The sequence below is a fragment of the Morus notabilis genome, unplaced genomic scaffold (genome assembly GCF_000414095.1).
Source record: "Morus notabilis unplaced genomic scaffold, ASM41409v2 Scaffold568, whole genome shotgun sequence".
Lineage (NCBI taxonomy): Eukaryota > Viridiplantae > Streptophyta > Magnoliopsida > Rosales > Moraceae > Morus > Morus notabilis.
In genome coordinates, this window is record NW_010368058.1 from 441,176 (window position 1) to 460,212 (window position 19,037).

The following is a 19,037-nucleotide window of genomic DNA, read 5'->3' on the forward strand; positions in this document are numbered from 1 at the left end:
TAAAAGTTTTACACAAATTTACCCCAATTTTTTCATTGGTTGGCGGGCACTAGACTAGGCCATAAACCTTTTAAATTTATATTTAGGAAATTGAGGGAAATAGACCAAGATTTGAGAGGAATTAAAATTAATAGGCCATATTTAAGAGAAGTTAATAACATGCTAATTTGATGTAAACCCGGATTTACAACCAGCTGAAATTTCAAAGATACCCTTTTGGTAAATCTTGAATTTACCTTGTATATCCACGATTTACCATTAGAGTTTGTACTGCTTTTGAAAAAGTGATGCTAACTTAGAAAATCTTGAATTTATTAAGTATATCAAGGATTTTACCATTGGAGGTTGTACTTTTCTTTTTTAAGTGATTCTAACTTGGTAAATCATGAATTTATCGTGTATATCCATGATTTACCATTAAAGTTTATACGGTTCTTAAAAAAGTGATGTGAACTCAATAAATTAAATATTTACCAAGTGTATCTAGTATTTACCATTAGAATTTGTATTATTTTTTTTAAGTGACTCTAACTTAATAAATCCTAAATATACCTGGATTTATCAAAGGACAGGGAAAAAAATAAGAAAGGGGTTCTACTAAAAAAAGTAAGAAAAGGGTAAAATTAAAAACATGAAATTGTCTGTTAATTTTTACACATTGATAATTTATCATTTATTTCATAAGTTTTAAATTATACATATACTAAAAGAGAGGACGGGATTCACTGTTCATGCTACAGTGCAATGAACAGTGTCTTTCCCATTTTAGTCCTGTTTTTTTCTATTGCTGAAATTTTAATTACCGTTATATCCTATTTGTAAAATTATGATATTGCCCTTCATTTTAGATTTCTGTGCGTTTATTTACTGTGACCATTTTGGTGATTTACTGATGCTTTTGTTTATTTCGTTTGTTCTTCTTTGATTTGCTTTCTTTCACTTTTTTCTGTAGCCGTCTCTCTCTCTCCTTCATTTTTCTTCTTCCGTAATCTTCTTCTTCAAAATAGGATGCCTTCTTGAAGCTTCCTCATTTATTTCTACCGGAGGCCTTTGTAAAAATAACTCTTTTAAAAAGTTTTATTAGTAAAATAACTTTTCAAAAATTTTTATTTGCAAAATGACCTCTTTTTACAAAGAATGAGTAAGTGTCTTTCTTCATAAAAAATAGAAGAAGGTCATTTTGCTAATTTCACTTTGTTGGATAGTCATTCTAGCATATTGCCCTTTCTTCCGTGCAAATTTTTTTTTCTTTTTCTTCTCTCTCTCTTCATTTCCATGAAACTTCTGGGTTTCTGCATATGTATTCTCTATTTTTTTTCCTCTCTTTGTAGTTCTTTTCTGTTGCTATTTATTTCCGTTTCTTTTCTTATATTTGGCTTCATTTTTATAGACTTGGCTTTATTTTTTCTTCGATTTGTTTCCCCGTTTTTCCATATATGTTAGTAAGGTATTTGGGATTAGATTTTTTCATTTGATTATTTTTTTTTCTTTTTTTCCCTTTTTTTTTTCCTTTTCGTACGGCTTCTGGGATTTATTTTTTATGTTTATTTTATTTTGTAGTTTTATTTTCTGTTTTTGTTTTCTTAAATTTGGCTTCATTTTTTCCCCTGTTTTTATTTTTTCCAGATCTGGTTTATTTTCTGTTTTTCTGGGTTTGATTGCGGTTTTCGTTTTTCTTTTTTCCACATCTGGTTTATTTTCTGTTTTTCTGGGTTTGGTTGCGCTTTTCGTGGGGTCCTAACAATTTTGTTTCATTCAATTGATTTCTTATTATTGTTGTTTGTTTGTAACTGTTCTTCGTTATTTATAGATTTTTTTTTTACATACGGATATTATGATTCATTTTATTAATAGACGTGTTAAATGTTTTTTTGTTTTATTTTTCTGATTATAATAAGGTATTAATGTTTATGTTATTTGTTATTCTATTCTTTCAATAGGTTATTTTTCCGTAAGGTGTTATTGTTTTTTAGTAATGATGATGTATTGTTCTTCTAATGTTGCCGTGTATCAGATAATTGTTATTAATGGTTTGGTTATTATTGATGTTGCCCAGATTATTAGGGATTCCTTTTTCTGCTCTTATTTTTAGCATTTTTGTTTTCTTTCTGCTGCTCTTTCTGTTCTCTTCATTTCATTACTGTTTTTCTTTTTTAATATTTAGTGCAAATCCTTTAATAATTTAGTTGGCATTTAAAAACATTGCTATTTAATATCTCAGTTTTTTTTTTTTTTTTTATATATGTTGTTAGTAATAGAAGATCAATACTTGAACCTTTTGATGTTGCCCAACTTATTTGAGATTTATACTGTCATGTTTTTCTTTACAGGGTGCCATATTTTTTCCCTTTAGGTTTCTCTTTCTGATTTTTAGGGATTTAGCATTTTCGTCATTCCTTCTACTTTTATGTTGTCGTCCTTCTGCTCTTATTCTTTCTCTTTGATTTTTTTTCCAAATCTTTAAATTTATTAGCATTATTTGTTTTTTTTTTTTTTACGTTACTTTCTTTATCTAAATCTAATCTTATTTCTTTGTTTTTTTTTTTCCTACCGTTTATGTTTTCTTTTCAGTAATGTTTTTATTCTTTTAATGTTTTACTTAAATCATATATTTTGTTGGCAGCCGATAACATTGTTGAATCATATTTCAATTATTTTTTATATATCTTGCTAGCAATAGAAGATCAATACCTAAACTTATTTTTTATATGCATTATTTATTTATATATGTATTATGTCTGTTTATTCATAAAAGATTACAAATAGTTTTCCGTTTCATTTCCTTCATTATATTTTTTAATTACTGTATTATGTTCTGTTATATTTATATGTTTATTCGTTTATTTTTTCAATTTCTTTCTTTCTGTTGTTTCTTCCTCATTATTCAATTGAAGAAAGTGAAGATCGTCTTTCACTATGTATTGACGGAAAACATGTATCTTATATTATTGTTGTAATGTAAATAATAATTAATGTTTTTTGAGTTTATAGAACAATTGTCGTGTTAAGTATTCATTAAATCATACGAAATTTTGTTGTATTTCGATTAATTGTACTAGATTTGACGCCTTTTCTCAGGATTGTATTTTTAAACAACAAAAAAAAAAAAAGATTCATGTATGATAGTTCATTCCATAGTGTAATATTATATTTTGTTTCACACAAAAGTGAGATTCTAAATGTTAAAGATAAGCTTTACATATTTTATCTTTATTTTAGTTATTTATAATGCGTTATGTTAGTAATTGAAGACAAATACCTGAACTAAATTCTTCCCCAGCTTGAAAAATTAGCTAATGGTCACAGATAAAACATTATCTACAAAGAAAGCAACATTACATAAAAAACAATAAATTTCCAAGCAAACTGTACTTGATTCTTAGTACACAAAAAGTAAACAATATGAAAACTAAGTATTACTATATAATTCCACCAAATGCTAGATGACACGGGTGCAGAAATTTCGTCATCATTGAATGCAAGTTCTAAATCCTATTATCATAGGTCAGTTGCTAATCACGAAGTTTAGCAAAATGGATCAATAAACTTCCAAGTTGTCACATTCTGTCCTCTCCTTTACTCAGCAAAAACTTTCACTCATGCATGTTAAGATAATTGAGAACAAAAATACTAACATTAAATCAAGCATATATTCATTCATGTATTTATTCTCTTTTTCTTCTTTTAAACACGTGGCTATCTATTTTTTTTCTCTGTATTATTGTTTTTGACTTCTTTATTTTTCCGTGTTGTCGCATCCCTTATTTTCTTTTTTCTTAACTATTTTTTCTTTTTTTGTTTTTATTTATTACAACGGAAATAAGAAAGAAAAGTAAAGATGAATAAATCTATATATACACACTTTAATATGTAAATAAATATGTATTATTTATAGACTAAACTTTTATCATGTAATATTTTTTTTATAACATATTTTATTAGCACGGGTAACACACTAATATGGGTCTACTTCTTACCATTTTCCTTTATATTTTTTTGACCCTAATTGTCGATAAATTGAAATCCATTACTGAAAGGATTTATTGTGAAGTATTATAAAATTTTAGGTCTTAAATAGACTAAACATTTAAGGTTAAAAAAATACAAATAACGATAAATTCAGGGTACATCAGCACAATTTTGCCCCAAAAAAAAAACCGTACATGTCCCAAAAAAAAAAAAAGAAACGTAAAGGCTATAGCTTAGATAGAGCTCATCAGTGATCCCCGGTCCACATACCCAGCCGGAGTGTGCGAGCGCCGTCGCGTCAGCCGTTCTCTCCGATCCTCCGACCATTTTCGCGAGCTGATTTCAGGCCAAGCTCGTCCTTGGTTGGTTTTCTATTTGTAATTTTCGTAATTTCTATTCGTACTTTATGTTTGAAGTTGCAATTTTATGGCGGTGTCTTTGAGGAGATTGAACATTTCTTTTACAATCGCTCATTTACCTTTGCTTCTTCTATGATCGGATTTCATAGTTTTCGATAAGATTACGCCCGAGCTTGCGGTTGTGGACTGTAAGAATAAAAAGAGCTTCAATTGTGTTTGAAGTTCAAGTTGGGTTTATCGATTATTGAAGTTTTGTCTTTGAAATTTTTATTTGCAGTCTGATTTATGATATATAAATTAGTTTATGGAATTCGTTTTATTGTGGAATTTGTTGACAATTGATTGATGTTTTCAGAATTTGTTCGATTGTTGATTTTTGGTTGATACCGGTGAAAGTTGCTATCGGTGAAAGTTGCTATCGTGATAGTTTGTCTGTTTAGCTATTTGTGATTTTTTTGTTGATTATTTTACTATTTTTGGAAGATTGATATTAGTTTCGGGTTGTCTTAGTTCGGTGTCATATTGAGTGCTGATAAATGGCCGGCTTAGGGGTAAGTTTGGAGCTTCCAGAGGGCTTAGGCAGGGAAATCCTTTATCCTCATTTTGTTCACAATCGCAGTGGATACTTTAAGCAGATTAGTCGATAGGGCTGTTGAAGTTTCTCTATTCAGACCACTAATTGTGGGGAGATCAAATGTCAAAATCAGCCAACTAAAGTTCGCCGATGACACTTTGTTTTTCAGCTCACTGGAGGAGGAAAGTTTATCAAATTTATCAACCATTTTGGACATTTTTTTTGGGTCTAATATCAGGACTGAAAGTTAACTTGGATAAAAGTACTATTTTGGGAATAAATCTGGAGGTAGTCAGGCTATCCAGCTTGGTTAGGGTCGTCGGGTGTTCTATAGGCTCTTGGCCACTCAAATATTTGGGCCTTCCTCTTGGTGGAATCCCTCTGCGGACAGCTTTTTGGGAACTGTTGTTGGCTAGGGTGGCAAAGAGATTGGACTGGTGGAAAAAAGCTTTTTATTGAGAGGTGGTCGACTAAGTCTTCTTCAGTCAGTTCTAGCATCTTTGCCAATCTATTATTTGTCGGTCTTTAGAACTCCAGTTGGAGTCGCGGGGGGAATTGAGAAGTACATGCGAGATTTTTTTTTTGGAAGGGGTACTCCAAGGAAAGGGCTTCACATTTAGTGGTTTGGGAACAGGTGTGCAGGCTAAAGGAACTTGGGGGTTTTGGCATTGGCAATATTTAGAAAAGAAATGAAGCTTTGTTGGCCAAGTGGTTACGGAGATTCCCACTGGAACCAGATTCTCTTTGGCATAGAGGAGTAGTAGGGAAATATGGGTTGGCTCAGAATAATTGGGACTCAGGGGCTGCTACGGGAGTTACTTTTCAATGTCCTTGGAAATCAGTTCAGTCGGTTGTAGGTGGTTTTTTCAGGAAAGTCAGATGGAAGGTAGGATCTGGGGATAGAGTCAGATTTTGGGAGGATTTTTAGTGTGAAGACAGTTCTTTGTGCTCAATTTCCTGCCTAATACATGGGTTCATCCCTCCACGGCCAGCCAATTGCAGGTTTTATATTGGATTTTAATCATCAATGTAGTGGTTCTGTTTCATGGGATTTCCAAATTTCTCGGAATTTGACAGACAAGGAATTGAGGGAGGTTTATGAGCTTATTGCGGTTGTGGAGAGGGTTAGGCTTAATGGCGTGGTTCAAGATAGAAGGGATTGGTTGTTGGAATCCATTGCTTTGTTCACAGTAAAATCTTTTTATTCTTTTATGATATCTGATGATTCAGCCCCACGTGTTGCTTTTTATAGCTGCATTTGGAAAACTCATGTTCCCACTAAGGTTAAAGTTTTTTGTTGGCTCCTTGCTTTTAACAAGCTAAACACTCATGACTTGCTGCAACATAGAAGTCCTTTCCTCACAATCTCTCTGGGCTGGTGCACGTTATGTAGGAACAATGGAGAGTCAGCTGACCATTTATTCCTACATTGCCCTTTTTCTTATCAGATATGGTCATATCTTCTGAAAGAGTTGCCTTTTTTTATGGGTGTTGCCCAGGAGTTGTGCCGAGCTTCTTTGAAATTTCTCCCTCATTGGTTCCAAGTCATGTGGGGGGTGGGGGTATATAAGTTTTTGGAGGGTTGCAACATTAGCTATTTGTTGGGGCATCTGGTTAGAGAGAGATAGCAGAGTTTTTGAGGATAAGGAAGATGTTTCTGTCCTTTGGGATAAAATTAAATATTGGGTTTCGTTGTGGGTATATAGGGATAAAGAGTTTGGCCAGCTGATATTTTCAGATTTTGTTAGGAATTGGGTTCCTTTTTTTTAGTCTCTTTCCTTTTTGTTCAGTTTTGACTCTGATATTTGTTATTTTGGACTTGGTCTGTTAGAGGAAAGCTCTTGCCCTGCTTGCCTTGTTCCTTTTTCATTTAATAAAATTCTCCGTTTCTTTTCAAAAAAAAAAAAAAAAAAGATTTGTTTTATATTGTTGTAAATTGTATTGCGTTATTAGTTAATATTGTTAGAAATTCATTTTTCTGAGATTTCTTTTGAGATTTGTGAAATTAGTTTGTTATTTGTGGGAAATTGGTATGATTTTGTTGTTGTAAAATGTTTGACTTTTAAGATTTTTTATTTTTTATTTTTTTATTTTTATTTTTTTATATATGACAATTGTGAGCAATATGGTCACAGCATCGACTGTAATTTTCATCTTCAAATTTTTGTCCAGTCATTTTATGACTTATTTTGGACTATAATATTGTTGAGAAAGTAACTTGAGTATGAGCAAAGTACTTTGCATAGAGGGTGAAACTGCAATCAGTATGACTATGTTAGGCAGTTGTAAACACTTAATTGATGGTTTTTTACTTTTTAGTAATGGAGTCATAGTTCTAAAATAGATTTGATTTTGACACGACTGATTAGGGCACCTGCAACAATTATTAGCAATGATGAAAGAAATGAGATCTTGTAGGTACTATATTTATAAGTTGATTTAACTTTTTTATGCAAGCCAAACGTTGCTAAGCCATGGGATGGACATCTTTTGCACCCACACACCCTGACAAAAAAAAGAAAAAAAGTACAATGAAAGAGCCTTTTTATGCATGATCTTTCACACTTGGAAAGTTATCTTTTTTCTTTAGTTGGATTCTTGGACATACACAATCCTTATTCTGTAAGCGTTGAAGATTTGTCACCTTTATTTTGTAATTATATTTTTGTTCTCGTTGCATAATATATTTGAGGAAACAGCTCTCTGCCTCTTTATCTACCTTTTTATTTGTTCTTTTGTGTGTTTTTTTTTCCTTCTAAATTTTGGTTTGCCTGTTTTATTAAATTCGTCTTGCCCTTCTTGGATGCAGCTAAGCTTATGGTGACAAAGTTAGGTTACCGTTCCCCTTTTTCATCCTGCCTTCTTTGTCACTTAAAGGACTACAATGGATCTGCCTTTGGATGGGGAGGGACTGGCTATATTGCAGTTGCAGAAATGGGGTCCTTCCCATCCGAAACTCAACCTGTCAGAGTTTCGTGAAGCTTTTATTTCTCCTACAAGACAGCTGTTATTGTTGCTCTCATGTCAATATGAAGCTTTGTTGCTTCCTCTGCTTACAGGTGAGATATGATTACCTTATTTCCTTTCCTGCAACTGTCTTTGACGTTTTTCTGCCACCTATTTTTTTCATATATGGATTACATATTTTGCCGTTCAATTTTCTAGCTTTGCTAGGTGCTTCTTTTGATCATATTCTCAACTATCCTATTAATTTGAATACCTACGTACTTGTGTGTGCAGAAGATTGTACAGGAACTCCTGAAGTGGAGAATTGTTCCACTGGAAGTGTTCATCATCCATATTCAGCTTCGGATTCAAGACAGGATGATATGCCATGCACTTCTGGATCAGAATTATATATCGATAATGATTTCTCTTTTGAAAATGAAACAAGGTCTAAAAGGTACCCCTTTGTAGGTGATGTAAATTCTGTTGCCTGGGGTGTTTGTGGGGATACTTATAATCATCATAAGAATTCTTTGTTTAGAGAGTTTTTATTTGTATCTGGCAACCATGGTGTGACAGTTCATGCTTTTTGTAAACCCAATAGAAATGCTGCAATATCAGGAAGTGCATTAGAGAGTGAGTTTGAGCAAGGTGGGTGGGTGCAATGGGGTCCTTCTGTGACATTAATTAAAAATAAGGAGGATGAGGAACCTTCTAGCTCACGCCATGAAACCAATAGGAATGTGGAGGACGTAAACGTGGCCCATGGAAATAGTGAAATGCGGAATCATGAGTTGTCAAGAGGTATTGATTCTAAGGTATGGTTCCAGTCTTTCTTCACTAAGGTTGAAGAAATTGAATCTGATGGTAAAAGATGGACCATATTCCCTGAGAAGTCATCATTTCCTTGCTCAGCGAAGGTTGTTTCATTTCCAATTTTGCATAATAATTTGCCTTTTATGGATTTCCTACCTGAAAGCAACTCTTTCGTAAATAAGGAGTGTTTGAAGAAAATGGTTCATGACTCAGAGGGTGATACATGTGCAAATTTAACTTTACCTGGTCCAAATTTTGAGTTAGATATTTTGTCTACTAGTTTTGGTGTTGGGATGAACAGTTTGTACAAATGCTCCAGAGTGTTCTCCAGCAATTCACATAACTGTGTTGGATTTGCTTTGACACTAAAGGATCCTTTATTTGTCCATAAGAGTGATGAAGAAAGAAGCGTGTGCAAAAATGTAGTTCTCATTTCTAGGTTAGACAGTGTGGGGATCCACTGGGTTTCCTTGGTTAAACTTGGGGAAAATCAAAATATAGGCCCACTGGTTGAGTGGGCCGATTTTCATTTTTGTGGTGATCTTCTTGTTTCTCTCAATTCTTCTGGCTTTATTGTTTTTCACTCTGCAATGTCAGGTGATTATGTTGCACATCTAGATATTTTACAGAATTGTGGTCTTAAACCTCAGTTGAATTTGTGGAAGCAAGACAAGGATGAAAGGACAAAAGTTCAAAAGTTTCTTGGTGGGTCAGAATATCAATATGATAAATCCTTCGGTAGTAGAGTATTTAACAGGTTGATTGTTGCTTCACATACCTCCCTGTTAGCTGCAGTTGATGAATGTGGTGTAGTTTATGTAATATCCGCTGGTCACTGTCTTGTGAACGAAGGGCATAAATATGAGAAATTGCTTCCTGATTTTCAGGATCTAGGACTTGGTATGCTGGCTGGTTGGGTGGTTGGTGGTTCTGATATAGGTTGCCAAAGGGTCTATTGTAAGTTTTCTGGTAGTCAAAACTATATGTTTTCGTTCATGAGGCAAGGATATCTTTCCTTCTTGGATGATGATGGAAATAATGCACTGCAAAAAATCCAAGACTGGAACCTTCAAGGAAAAGGGAGGCAAAACGCACCTTGGTTAAGTGGTTTCTCTGCTGCTTCAGAGATAACCAATCAAACATGTCATGAGTGTGAGCTGAAGTCACACCTTATGCGAAGAATCTTTCTTCCTAATTACAGAGTTAATGCGGATGATTCTATTTGTTTTTCTCCTTTTGGAATAACTCGGCTCATTAGGAAGCACAATACGAAGGATCAGAAGGGTACTCAAATTGGTCATTTCAATCTTCATGCGGAGTCAGCAATTCGCGATGAGAGCTGTCTATCTACCGAGTGTGAAATGTTTCTTCTTGAGGGAAGAAATGAAGCTTTTGTTGGAGATGCAGTGGGTTGCACTTTCCAGGGTTGTTTTTACTTGGTGACAGACAGTGGGCTTTCACTGGTTCTTCCTTCTGTTTCAGTTTCATCAAGTTTCCTACCTATTGAATCCATAGGGTATAGGCAGTGGGGTATCAATTCAGGCATTGGATATCAAGTAAAAGACAATTTGGAAATGAGAGAATCCAAACGGCCTTGCTCACCCTGGATTCTTGAAGTACTGGACAGGGTTCTTTTGTATGAAGGAGTTGAAGAGGCAGAACGCTTATGTTTTGAAAATGGTGAGAATAACTGGTGGTCCACGATTTCTGGCTTGTTATTACTTAATCGTTACCCTAGCAGCTAGATTTGTTCATACTGAAAATCTTTTATAGATTAATGTTTTTATTGATTAATGTCTGCTTTCTAGTTTAATGCTTGTTGATTGAAATGGGTTGATAATGATCAATTGGTTGCCTGAATGCATTGTGTATTGAAATTTTATGATGTGTTTCTTGGCTGCATTGAATGTTTCTTATGTCTAAAGGATTTTAGTTGTAGGATTAAGTTAGGGAATCTTTAGTAGTAAAATTATTATCCATCTCTTTGATCACAAAGTTTGAAAAACAATAAATACCATGTATGATGGACCCAAGTGTCATTTTTCACTGAAAAAGCTTCTCTTAAGGAATTTTCTCTTGTATTAAGTTATGAGTGCTACTTTTAGGGTTTTAGCTACGACAATAACCAAATTCCTGCCTCTTCTGGAAGCAAGCCATAATATAGAAATAAACTCTTTCCATGACATTTTCATAGATGATGGTATTTCAAATTTCATTATGGCTGAGTTTTCTTTTGCAAGGATGTCAGCCTGTAGTGACGTTCTAATAATCAGCTCAGAATGACCAAAATCGAGGCAATTGAGAAAATGCTACATAAAATGATATGGTTTACAACTTATGGTCTGGCATAGAACGTCAGCCTCTGTTTAATATATAATTCAATAAGGTTCTGAGCCCCAAGTTACTGCACATATTGGTCTTTTATTTTCTTGATGACATTGGAGGAGTGTGTTATAGATAAATTGTTTTCTCGTCATTAGTATTTTTTTTTCTTACTAAGATTCTTTTTATTATGTAAATTTAATCCATTTATACATGCTCATAACTACCTTTTAAGATTAGCTAGTATCAGTTTTTTGAATGACTGAACAAAATTTGACCTTGTATTGTTTGTCTGTATATTTAAACTTATAACATGTTTTGCAATTTTGAGGAGTGGTCCAACTACTTAGCTATTTTTTATGCATGTTGTTTGCAACAAAGCTAATTGGTATGTTACTATAAAAAGGATCAGTACTTATCTACAAGTATAACTTTTTGAACACTTGGGTCTTCCCTTTAGTGATAGAGTTGACTTTGGCATTACCACCAGTTCTTGGACGTTAGTATTTTAGTGGTAAGCTTGAGATTAATCAAGCAGAAACATACCCCATAAAAAAAAAAGAACTCTTCCAGTATAAGCTGCTATAGAGCTATATTTGCTGCAAACCCTCATTCAAAATTTCTAAACTGCTGTTGCTACTGGTTCACGTTTTGCACGTGGAATTTCGTGGAACTGCTGCACATTAAAGAATGTCTAGATAGGTTCACTTCATTCTTGACATGTCAATAACTGTCTTACAGGGTGGGATCTGAAAATATGTCGGATGCGTCGATTGCAACTAGCATTGGACTACTTGAAATATGATGATATAGAGCAGTAAGTACCTTTTTGCTACAACATTATTATTGCCTTCTAGGTCTAAATGCACGTTCTTTCTTGCTTTCATATTATAGTACGTGTATTTCCAACAAAAAGAAAGATTAATGGCTTTGGTGTATGCGTATTTTCAAAAATTATACTCTTAAAATGGATAATTGTCTTATACGTAGAGACAGTTTGGTTAATACAAGTCCTCCGAGGAAAGAGACCAAGAGACACCACAGATTGTTAGAACATTAAAAGTTAATACCAACTGTCTTATTAATAGCTTAAACTTTTAGGATATGTGGTATTAGAAGAAGTCATCGTAGTATAAATCACTAAATCCAAACAAGAACTTGTTGGGCATGCTGAGACTCGTAATATATTGCACTCTTTTTATTGTGGCATGGGGCCATGGTAGCATGAATACTGGAGAGCAGGCAAGTGCTACCAGAAATGATATTTATCTACTTGTCTCAGTGATTCTCAATAAATTCGGAGAGCTGGAACCAAGTCAATTGGATTAACCTTTATGATACTCAGTTCTAAAATAATTTCATTACAATTTATGGACACCTTTTTGCTGCCTACCAACTACATCATCCATAGCCTGAACAGTGTATATATGTTAAAATGTAAACTCGGTTTGATTGTTGTGCAATATGTGTTTCGACATGAAGTACCACTAATAATGTTCAGTGTTCTTTTGGTAATTGACCAGATGTTTAGAAATGCTTGTTGGTGTCAATTTGGCAGAAGAAGGTATCTTGAGACTGCTTTTTGCTGCAGTTTATCTGATGCTTAATGTTGGCAATGATAATGATGTTTCTGCTGCATCACGGTGAATCTCCTCTTACCAATTTTATATTTATTCCTGTAGGTGGGCCACGTTATAACTTCTTGTTTGGGACTCACTTTACATTTTTTTGTGTTTTAGGCTTCTTGCCTTGGCTACTTGCTTTGCGACCAAAATGATCCGTAAGTATGGATTGCTACAGCATGACAACGATGTTTATGTATCACCGAGTTTTGGGGGTACAGAAGTACATCCTTTTCCACCAGTCTTGCCTGATAAGTTACCAAAGGAAGTGGGAGTTTCCAGAAGGCTTAGTGAGATGGCTCATTTTTTGGAAATAATTCGAAATCTGCAATCTCGTCTTAGTATGAAATCTAAGAGACCAGCCCAAGGACTGGTATGTGTGTTATTCTTCTAGTCCAGTTGCATTTAGTTTTACCGTGCATCTTATCAAAAGAATGTAAGTCACTCTCCTTGCTTTATTATAGGTTGATGAAGGGGACGAATCAAGACTTGTGGCTTCAGATTTTTCACAGGATGAGTCCAAACTTTCAATTGACCCCCTATCTTTGGAGATGATAAACCAAAATGATAGTTCTCTTCCTGTATCTGCTGAGGGCTCCAACTATGCTGAAAATGTTGCTTTGACACCTATAGATCCCAAAGCCCAATTTGAGGCAGAGAATTTACATGAAGTGTCTCTTGAGCCTGGAGAAGGACTCTTAGAAAAGAAAATTCTTTCTTTGGAAAATCCCAAGGAGATGATTGCGCGTTGGAAGATAGATAATTTGGACCTCAAAACTGTGGTCAATGATGCTTTACTCTCTGGTCGTCTCCCCTTAGCAGTTCTTCAGCTTCATCTTCATCATTCAAGAGATTTGATTGCTGAAGGAGAACCTCATGATATTTTTAATGAAGTCCGTGACATTGGAAGAGCTATTGCATATGACCTGTTTTTGAAGGTAACTTGTCAATGGTTGCTACATACAAAATTGTTCATCTTTAATCATTTTTCTTTACATAAAACTACAGGGCGAAACTGGACTTGCTGTCGCAACATTGCAAAGGCTTGGAGAAGATGTTGAAACCAGCCTCAAGCAGTTACTGTTTGGAACAGTAAGGAGATCTCTTCGTGCACAAATCTTTGAGGAGATGAAAAGATATGGTTACCTGGGCCCACATGAGTGGAAGATAATGGATAAAATGTCACTTATTGAGGTAGATGAACTTTATGGGTTACGTATCTTGCAATTCCATGCACTGTGATTTCAGTTGAAGCATATATGATATTTAGGAGCTTCAAATTGACTATTCTTTTTTTTTTTTAATCAAAATTTTCCCTTTGTCCTTCAAAAGAGCCTCTACACTAGCAGCAGTTTCTGGAGAACATTTATTGGACGGCAGAAAGAATACGCAAGGGTTCCAGCAAGTTCACAATCAGCAAGGAGAAATTATTTGTGCCTGTTGCTTTCAAATGTGTTCAACAATTTTATCATTGAGTGTGGTGAAATTGATGGAGTTGTTTTAGGTTCGTGGACTAATATCAATGAAAACCCACCTGTTCCCGTTGTTGATGACGATAATGTTCTTGCTGGATACTGGGCTGCAGCTGCTGTCTGGTGTAATGTCTGGGACCAAAGAACCATTGATCGTGTAAGCCATCTTTTTTGTAATTCTTTCACTTGTATTTTCAATCTGTTATACTCTACTTTTTGATAAGTTCAAATTTTGTTTTTTATGCATTCATAGATTTTAGAAAAATAATCCCACTATGGCGTGCCAAGTAGACCCTGTTTTATGTTTTATTTTGGCGGACTCCTTGTCCCATTTTGTACACTTTGCTAATTAATATGAGCTATCGTTTCTAATAAAAAAAAAAAAAAAAGAAAAAAGAGCCCTCCAAACTTTTAGAGGCTTGCTTGGAGAAATTTCTGTATATTCAATCATTTTCCTTTACTATTTCGAAAGCTTGATGATGATCTGGAGTCAGGAACTTGTATAACTCTTTTGCTTACCCTGATCAGTGTGCTTGAAATGACTTCACGTGACTTGAGCTTTTTTCCGAGTCAATTACCTGAACAAGAGAACTCGTCTCATATTTTGACTTATATTTGAGTTAAGAGTTGATAGTTTTTAGAGCATATTTTGACTTATGTTTGAGTTGATAGTTTTGTACAGTAGCGGTACTAACTACTACAACCTAATAATGTACGTGTGGGTATCATTTCCCAGTTATTTAACTCTGTTTAAATTAATCTACTGCATGTGTTGCATTTTAAGACTTTTGTCTATGTTACAATAGTGTTTTAATTTTTGTTGTTCAAACTCCAAACACGCTGATTTAGATGTATGTGCATCTTGTACAGATAGTTTTGGAGCAGTCTTCAGTCATGGATGTCAACGTACTATGGGAATCAAAACTTGATTACTACATGGGCCATGGTGACTGGGAAGAGGTATCTAAACTGTTGGACCTAATTCCTGAAAGTAGCGTAGTAGATCGAAGCCTCCAAATCAGCTTGGACAGTCTGCAGCCTGCTTCAACTGTAGGGTGTCTGGAATCTTCTAGGTGTGGCAATTATATATGCTCTCTTGAAGAATTGGATGCTGTATGCATGGATGTTCCAAATATAAAAATTTTAAGGTTGCCACCTAATACTCTGAGCTCTACTTGGTTAAAGATGCACATGGAGGAGAAGCTTGGGAGGAAACTTATTTTTTTAAAGGAATATTGGGAAGGCACAGAAGAGATTGTACCCCTTCTTGCTCGTTCAGGGTTTATTATAAGCAGGTATAAAATTCTTATAGACGATGAGTTTGTTGGGAGTTTGCCAGATCTAAAGTTCTCAGATGGTGGAGCATTTGGTATTGACACGGTGCAAGCTCTTCATAGAGTACTTGTACATCACTGTGTGGAGTGCAACTTGCCATACCTTTTGGACCTTTATCTTGACCAACACAAATTGGTTTTAGATAATGGTTCACTTTCTTCACTACAGGATGCTGCAGTAAGTTCCCAAGTTCTTAAAATTCTAGCAACCGAGTCTACATGTTTGGTCTAATTGTTTATATGCAATTTTAAGGTTTTATCCATATCGTCTATTGTATTTTTTTTGTTTTATTTTCTTCATGCTTGTACTTTTTGGTTTTTGCGATGCAGTATTCTTCTGAATATGCTTCCTTTGCAACTCAAACCGAGTGATATATGATAAATGCTATCTGTCTGACAGATTCTGTCAAAACTTCTTGAATTCCATCTTTCCAAAAATTTCACTCAGAACTTCTAGGTCAATTACTTTGTAGACAAAACTGAAAACGTACCTTATCATGTATACCCATGGATATCATATTTCTGCTTTTATCTGCAACTATAAAATCCAAGTTTTAAAGCTACTAAGTATTATATTCTTTAGCTACAATTTTGGGAGATGCAATTTTTCTCTTCAACTGCCGTTGGATTTTCTCTGGAGTTTGTCATGTTTACTTTTACCTTTGCATTGATATGTGAATCGAATGAACTTGTGTATAGATTTTTTTTTTTTTTTTTTTTTGAAAAAAACAAAACTTGTATTAAAAAAACCACGAAGTACAAACTACAAAGGACACCAAACAGGAGGATGGGGAGTCCAACAAAACGAACAATTTTATTTTATATCATTGTTTCAAAAAAAAAAAAAAAGAAAAAACTACATCAGAAAGCACCTTTGCATAGATAATTGCCAATCTGGAAAATACGGGGATGTGTTTCTTTTTTTTTTTTAATGTGCAAACTTGTTTATATTTTTGGCTTCCAAGTATTTTAGTGTTATAATTTGACGGCCGTTGCCATGGCTAAATATACTTCCATCGTTTTAGCTATTTCTACTTTATTAAATAAAAGCATTTTGGATGTTTACAACTACCGGTATTAGTTCTTTTTCCCTTTACATAATATGCCTGGAATATTAGGATGAAAGCTCTCTGATAGTGTTATTTTGTCTTGATTTGTGTTGTTCATCAGTTTCTATATATAATCTGTGTGTGTAATTACGTGGATTTTTGTTTTGTTGAATGTCTTTTCACAGGGAGATTGTGAATGGGCAAAATGGTTGCTCTTATCTCGGGTTAAGGGGCGTGAGTATGACGCGTCATTTTCTAATGCTCGTTCAGCAACATCTCGTGGTTTAGTTCCTGCTACCAATCTTGGTGTTCTTGTGATGGATGAAATAATTCGTACTGTAGATGACATTGCAGAAGGAGGGGGAGAATTGGCTGCTTTGGCAACGCTAATGTATGCCCCTGCCCCTATTCAAAATTGCTTGAGTAGTGGTGGGGTAAAGAGGCACATTAATTCCTCAGCGCAGTGCACACTGGAGAACCTCAAGCCCACATTACAAAGCTTTCCTACGTTGTGGCGCACATTTGTGTCTGCATGTTTTGGACAAGATACAACTTTTAGTTTCTTGGATCATAGAGCAAAGAACGGTTAGCTTTTAGCCTTAACCTGTTACGTGAATGTGTTATATTAGCTCTTTTACTTCTATAATTTGTTTTATCACGGCTCCTTTAACTGTTGCTTACAACAACATGGTGCTACAGTTTTATCAGACTATTTAAATTGGCGTGACAACATATTCTTCTCTTCTGGACACGATACTTCACTTCTTCAAATGCTCCCTTGCTGGTTTCCCAAGGCTTTGCGAAGATTGGTTCAGCTTTATGTCCAGGTTTTCTATTGTTTTTCTTAATGGACCGGGTTTTGATATATATATATATATATATCATTCTTTACATAGTTCGTGTTTTGTCATATGTGAATAGGCTAAATCAGTTGTTTATTTTTTTGAGGGATAAATCAATTATTTTTTTGCTGCTTCGTAGAATATAAAACTATTGTTCGCTCACCTCCAAATAGCTTAAACCTTTGGGAAAATTGGTAAGTTAACATGGTAATTGCATGAGGTTTTAAGCTCAAACTCTTGTTGTTGCACTCTAAAATTATCATCACGTGCCGGGTTTTGAGCTTATAATTAACTATTCACATGTTGGGCCTTTCAATTAATATTTGGGTGAGTTAGACATATAATACAATCTTACCAGTAATTTGGAAATGTAGCACGAACATTAGAGTATTTAACAAATAGTAAAAATTAAAACCATTTTAATTATTACTACTTAATTCTGTAGCATAAAATGTGGAGATCATCTTAATAATTACTATGTAAAATTTTTCTATTCCTAAAATATTGCAAATTTCAGTTCCACTCTTATAAACATCGCATCCTGTAATTTTACTTGATACGATTGCCTATTATCCAAGTCCACACATGAGGGGGAGTGTGAGAATATAAAACTATTGTTGGTCCACCTCTTAATAGTTTGAGCTATTGGCAAAATTGGTAAATTAACACTTTAACCAGTTGTCCCTTCCTCTTCACTCTATATAGCATTTTCATATGTTCTATTTATGTTGATTAGTGGATTAACCTTGTTTGCATGATGTAGGGTCCTCTTGGATGGCAATCAATATCAGGTATGCCACCTGGAGAAACTTTGCGGCATAGGGAGATTGACTTTTTCATAAATGTTGACGAGCATGCTGAGATTAATGCAATCTCATGGGAAGCAACCATCCAAAAGCACATTGAAGAGGAACTCTATGATCCTACACTTGAGGTATGGGATTTTATTTTATTTTATTTATTTATTTTTTTAACTCAACTTGCTTCTTAATAATCTAAATATATCGTTAATGGTTAAAAAAAAAAGTATGCTTCACTTGCCATTTAGGACATAGATAGTGCTTTCTAGTTTCCTATTTGCAATTTACCCAAAATGAAGAAAGGAAAAGAAAAAAAAAAAGAATAGTGCAGCTCAAGTAATCTTGTGTTTGCTCAGAGAATCTGGTTTGGGTAGAGTTACATGATGGCATTTATTCTCTCAGAATACCTCTGTTATTATTTCTTTGGGCCGCATGTTTTCGGCATGTTCGTGTAACTACAGGCTACCTACATGATTCTGAAATCTTTTTATTCAACCAAAAAAAAATATATTTCTAGGTGGATTCCTTGTCCCCACTTTTCCATTAATAAAATTCTTTCGTCTTATGAAAAAAAATCTTTTGTTGACTTGATATAGTTGCTTTTAATCTTAATAGTTTGTATTGACTTAGGAAACTGGACTTGGGCTGGAGCACCACTTGCACCGAGGACGAGCGTTGTCTGCTTTTAACCGTCTCCTAAGCATTCGAGTTCAAAAATTAAAATTAGAAGGACAATCAGTTGAATCGACAAACGGACAAACAAATATCCAATCAGATTTGCTAAGACTTCTTGCACCTCTAACAGAAACTGAAGGGTCTCTCCTTTCATCTGTAAGAATTGATGTCTCTCTACTTTGGTGAATTTCTTCGTGTTCTTTATTTGTTTATCTTGAATCCCTGATAACTCTAGAAAATAGAGTTATTTTTAGCAC

The 19,037-nt window shown here is 34.4% G+C and overlaps 1 protein-coding gene across 4 annotated transcripts in view; it reads left to right on the top strand.

Moving 5' to 3' along the window:
* The first annotated feature begins 4,152 nt into the window (after positions 1–4,152).
* Positions 4,153–19,037, top strand: part of LOC21400717 — a 29,801-nt gene continuing 14,916 nt past the window's right edge. For 3 of the 4 annotated variants that reach the window (XM_024176365.1, XM_024176367.1, XM_024176366.1), the window contains exons 1-14: positions 4,153–4,331; positions 7,712–7,961; positions 8,143–10,344; positions 11,728–11,803; positions 12,510–12,629; positions 12,726–12,981; positions 13,073–13,546; positions 13,617–13,802; positions 13,941–14,237; positions 14,951–15,592; positions 16,649–17,048; positions 17,163–17,290; positions 18,069–18,239; positions 18,736–18,936. In XM_024176365.1, the coding sequence (XP_024032133.1) occupies positions 7,787–7,961; positions 8,143–10,344; positions 11,728–11,803; positions 12,510–12,629; positions 12,726–12,981; positions 13,073–13,546; positions 13,617–13,802; positions 13,941–14,237; positions 14,951–15,592; positions 16,649–17,048; positions 17,163–17,290; positions 18,069–18,239; positions 18,736–18,936 (5,328 nt within the window). In that variant the 5' untranslated portion in view covers positions 4,153–4,331; positions 7,712–7,786. The remainder of the gene's footprint in view (positions 4,332–7,711; positions 7,962–8,142; positions 10,345–11,727; positions 11,804–12,509; positions 12,630–12,725; positions 12,982–13,072; positions 13,547–13,616; positions 13,803–13,940; positions 14,238–14,950; positions 15,593–16,648; positions 17,049–17,162; positions 17,291–18,068; positions 18,240–18,735; positions 18,937–19,037) is intronic. The other variant, XM_024176368.1, reaches the window with a different exon arrangement.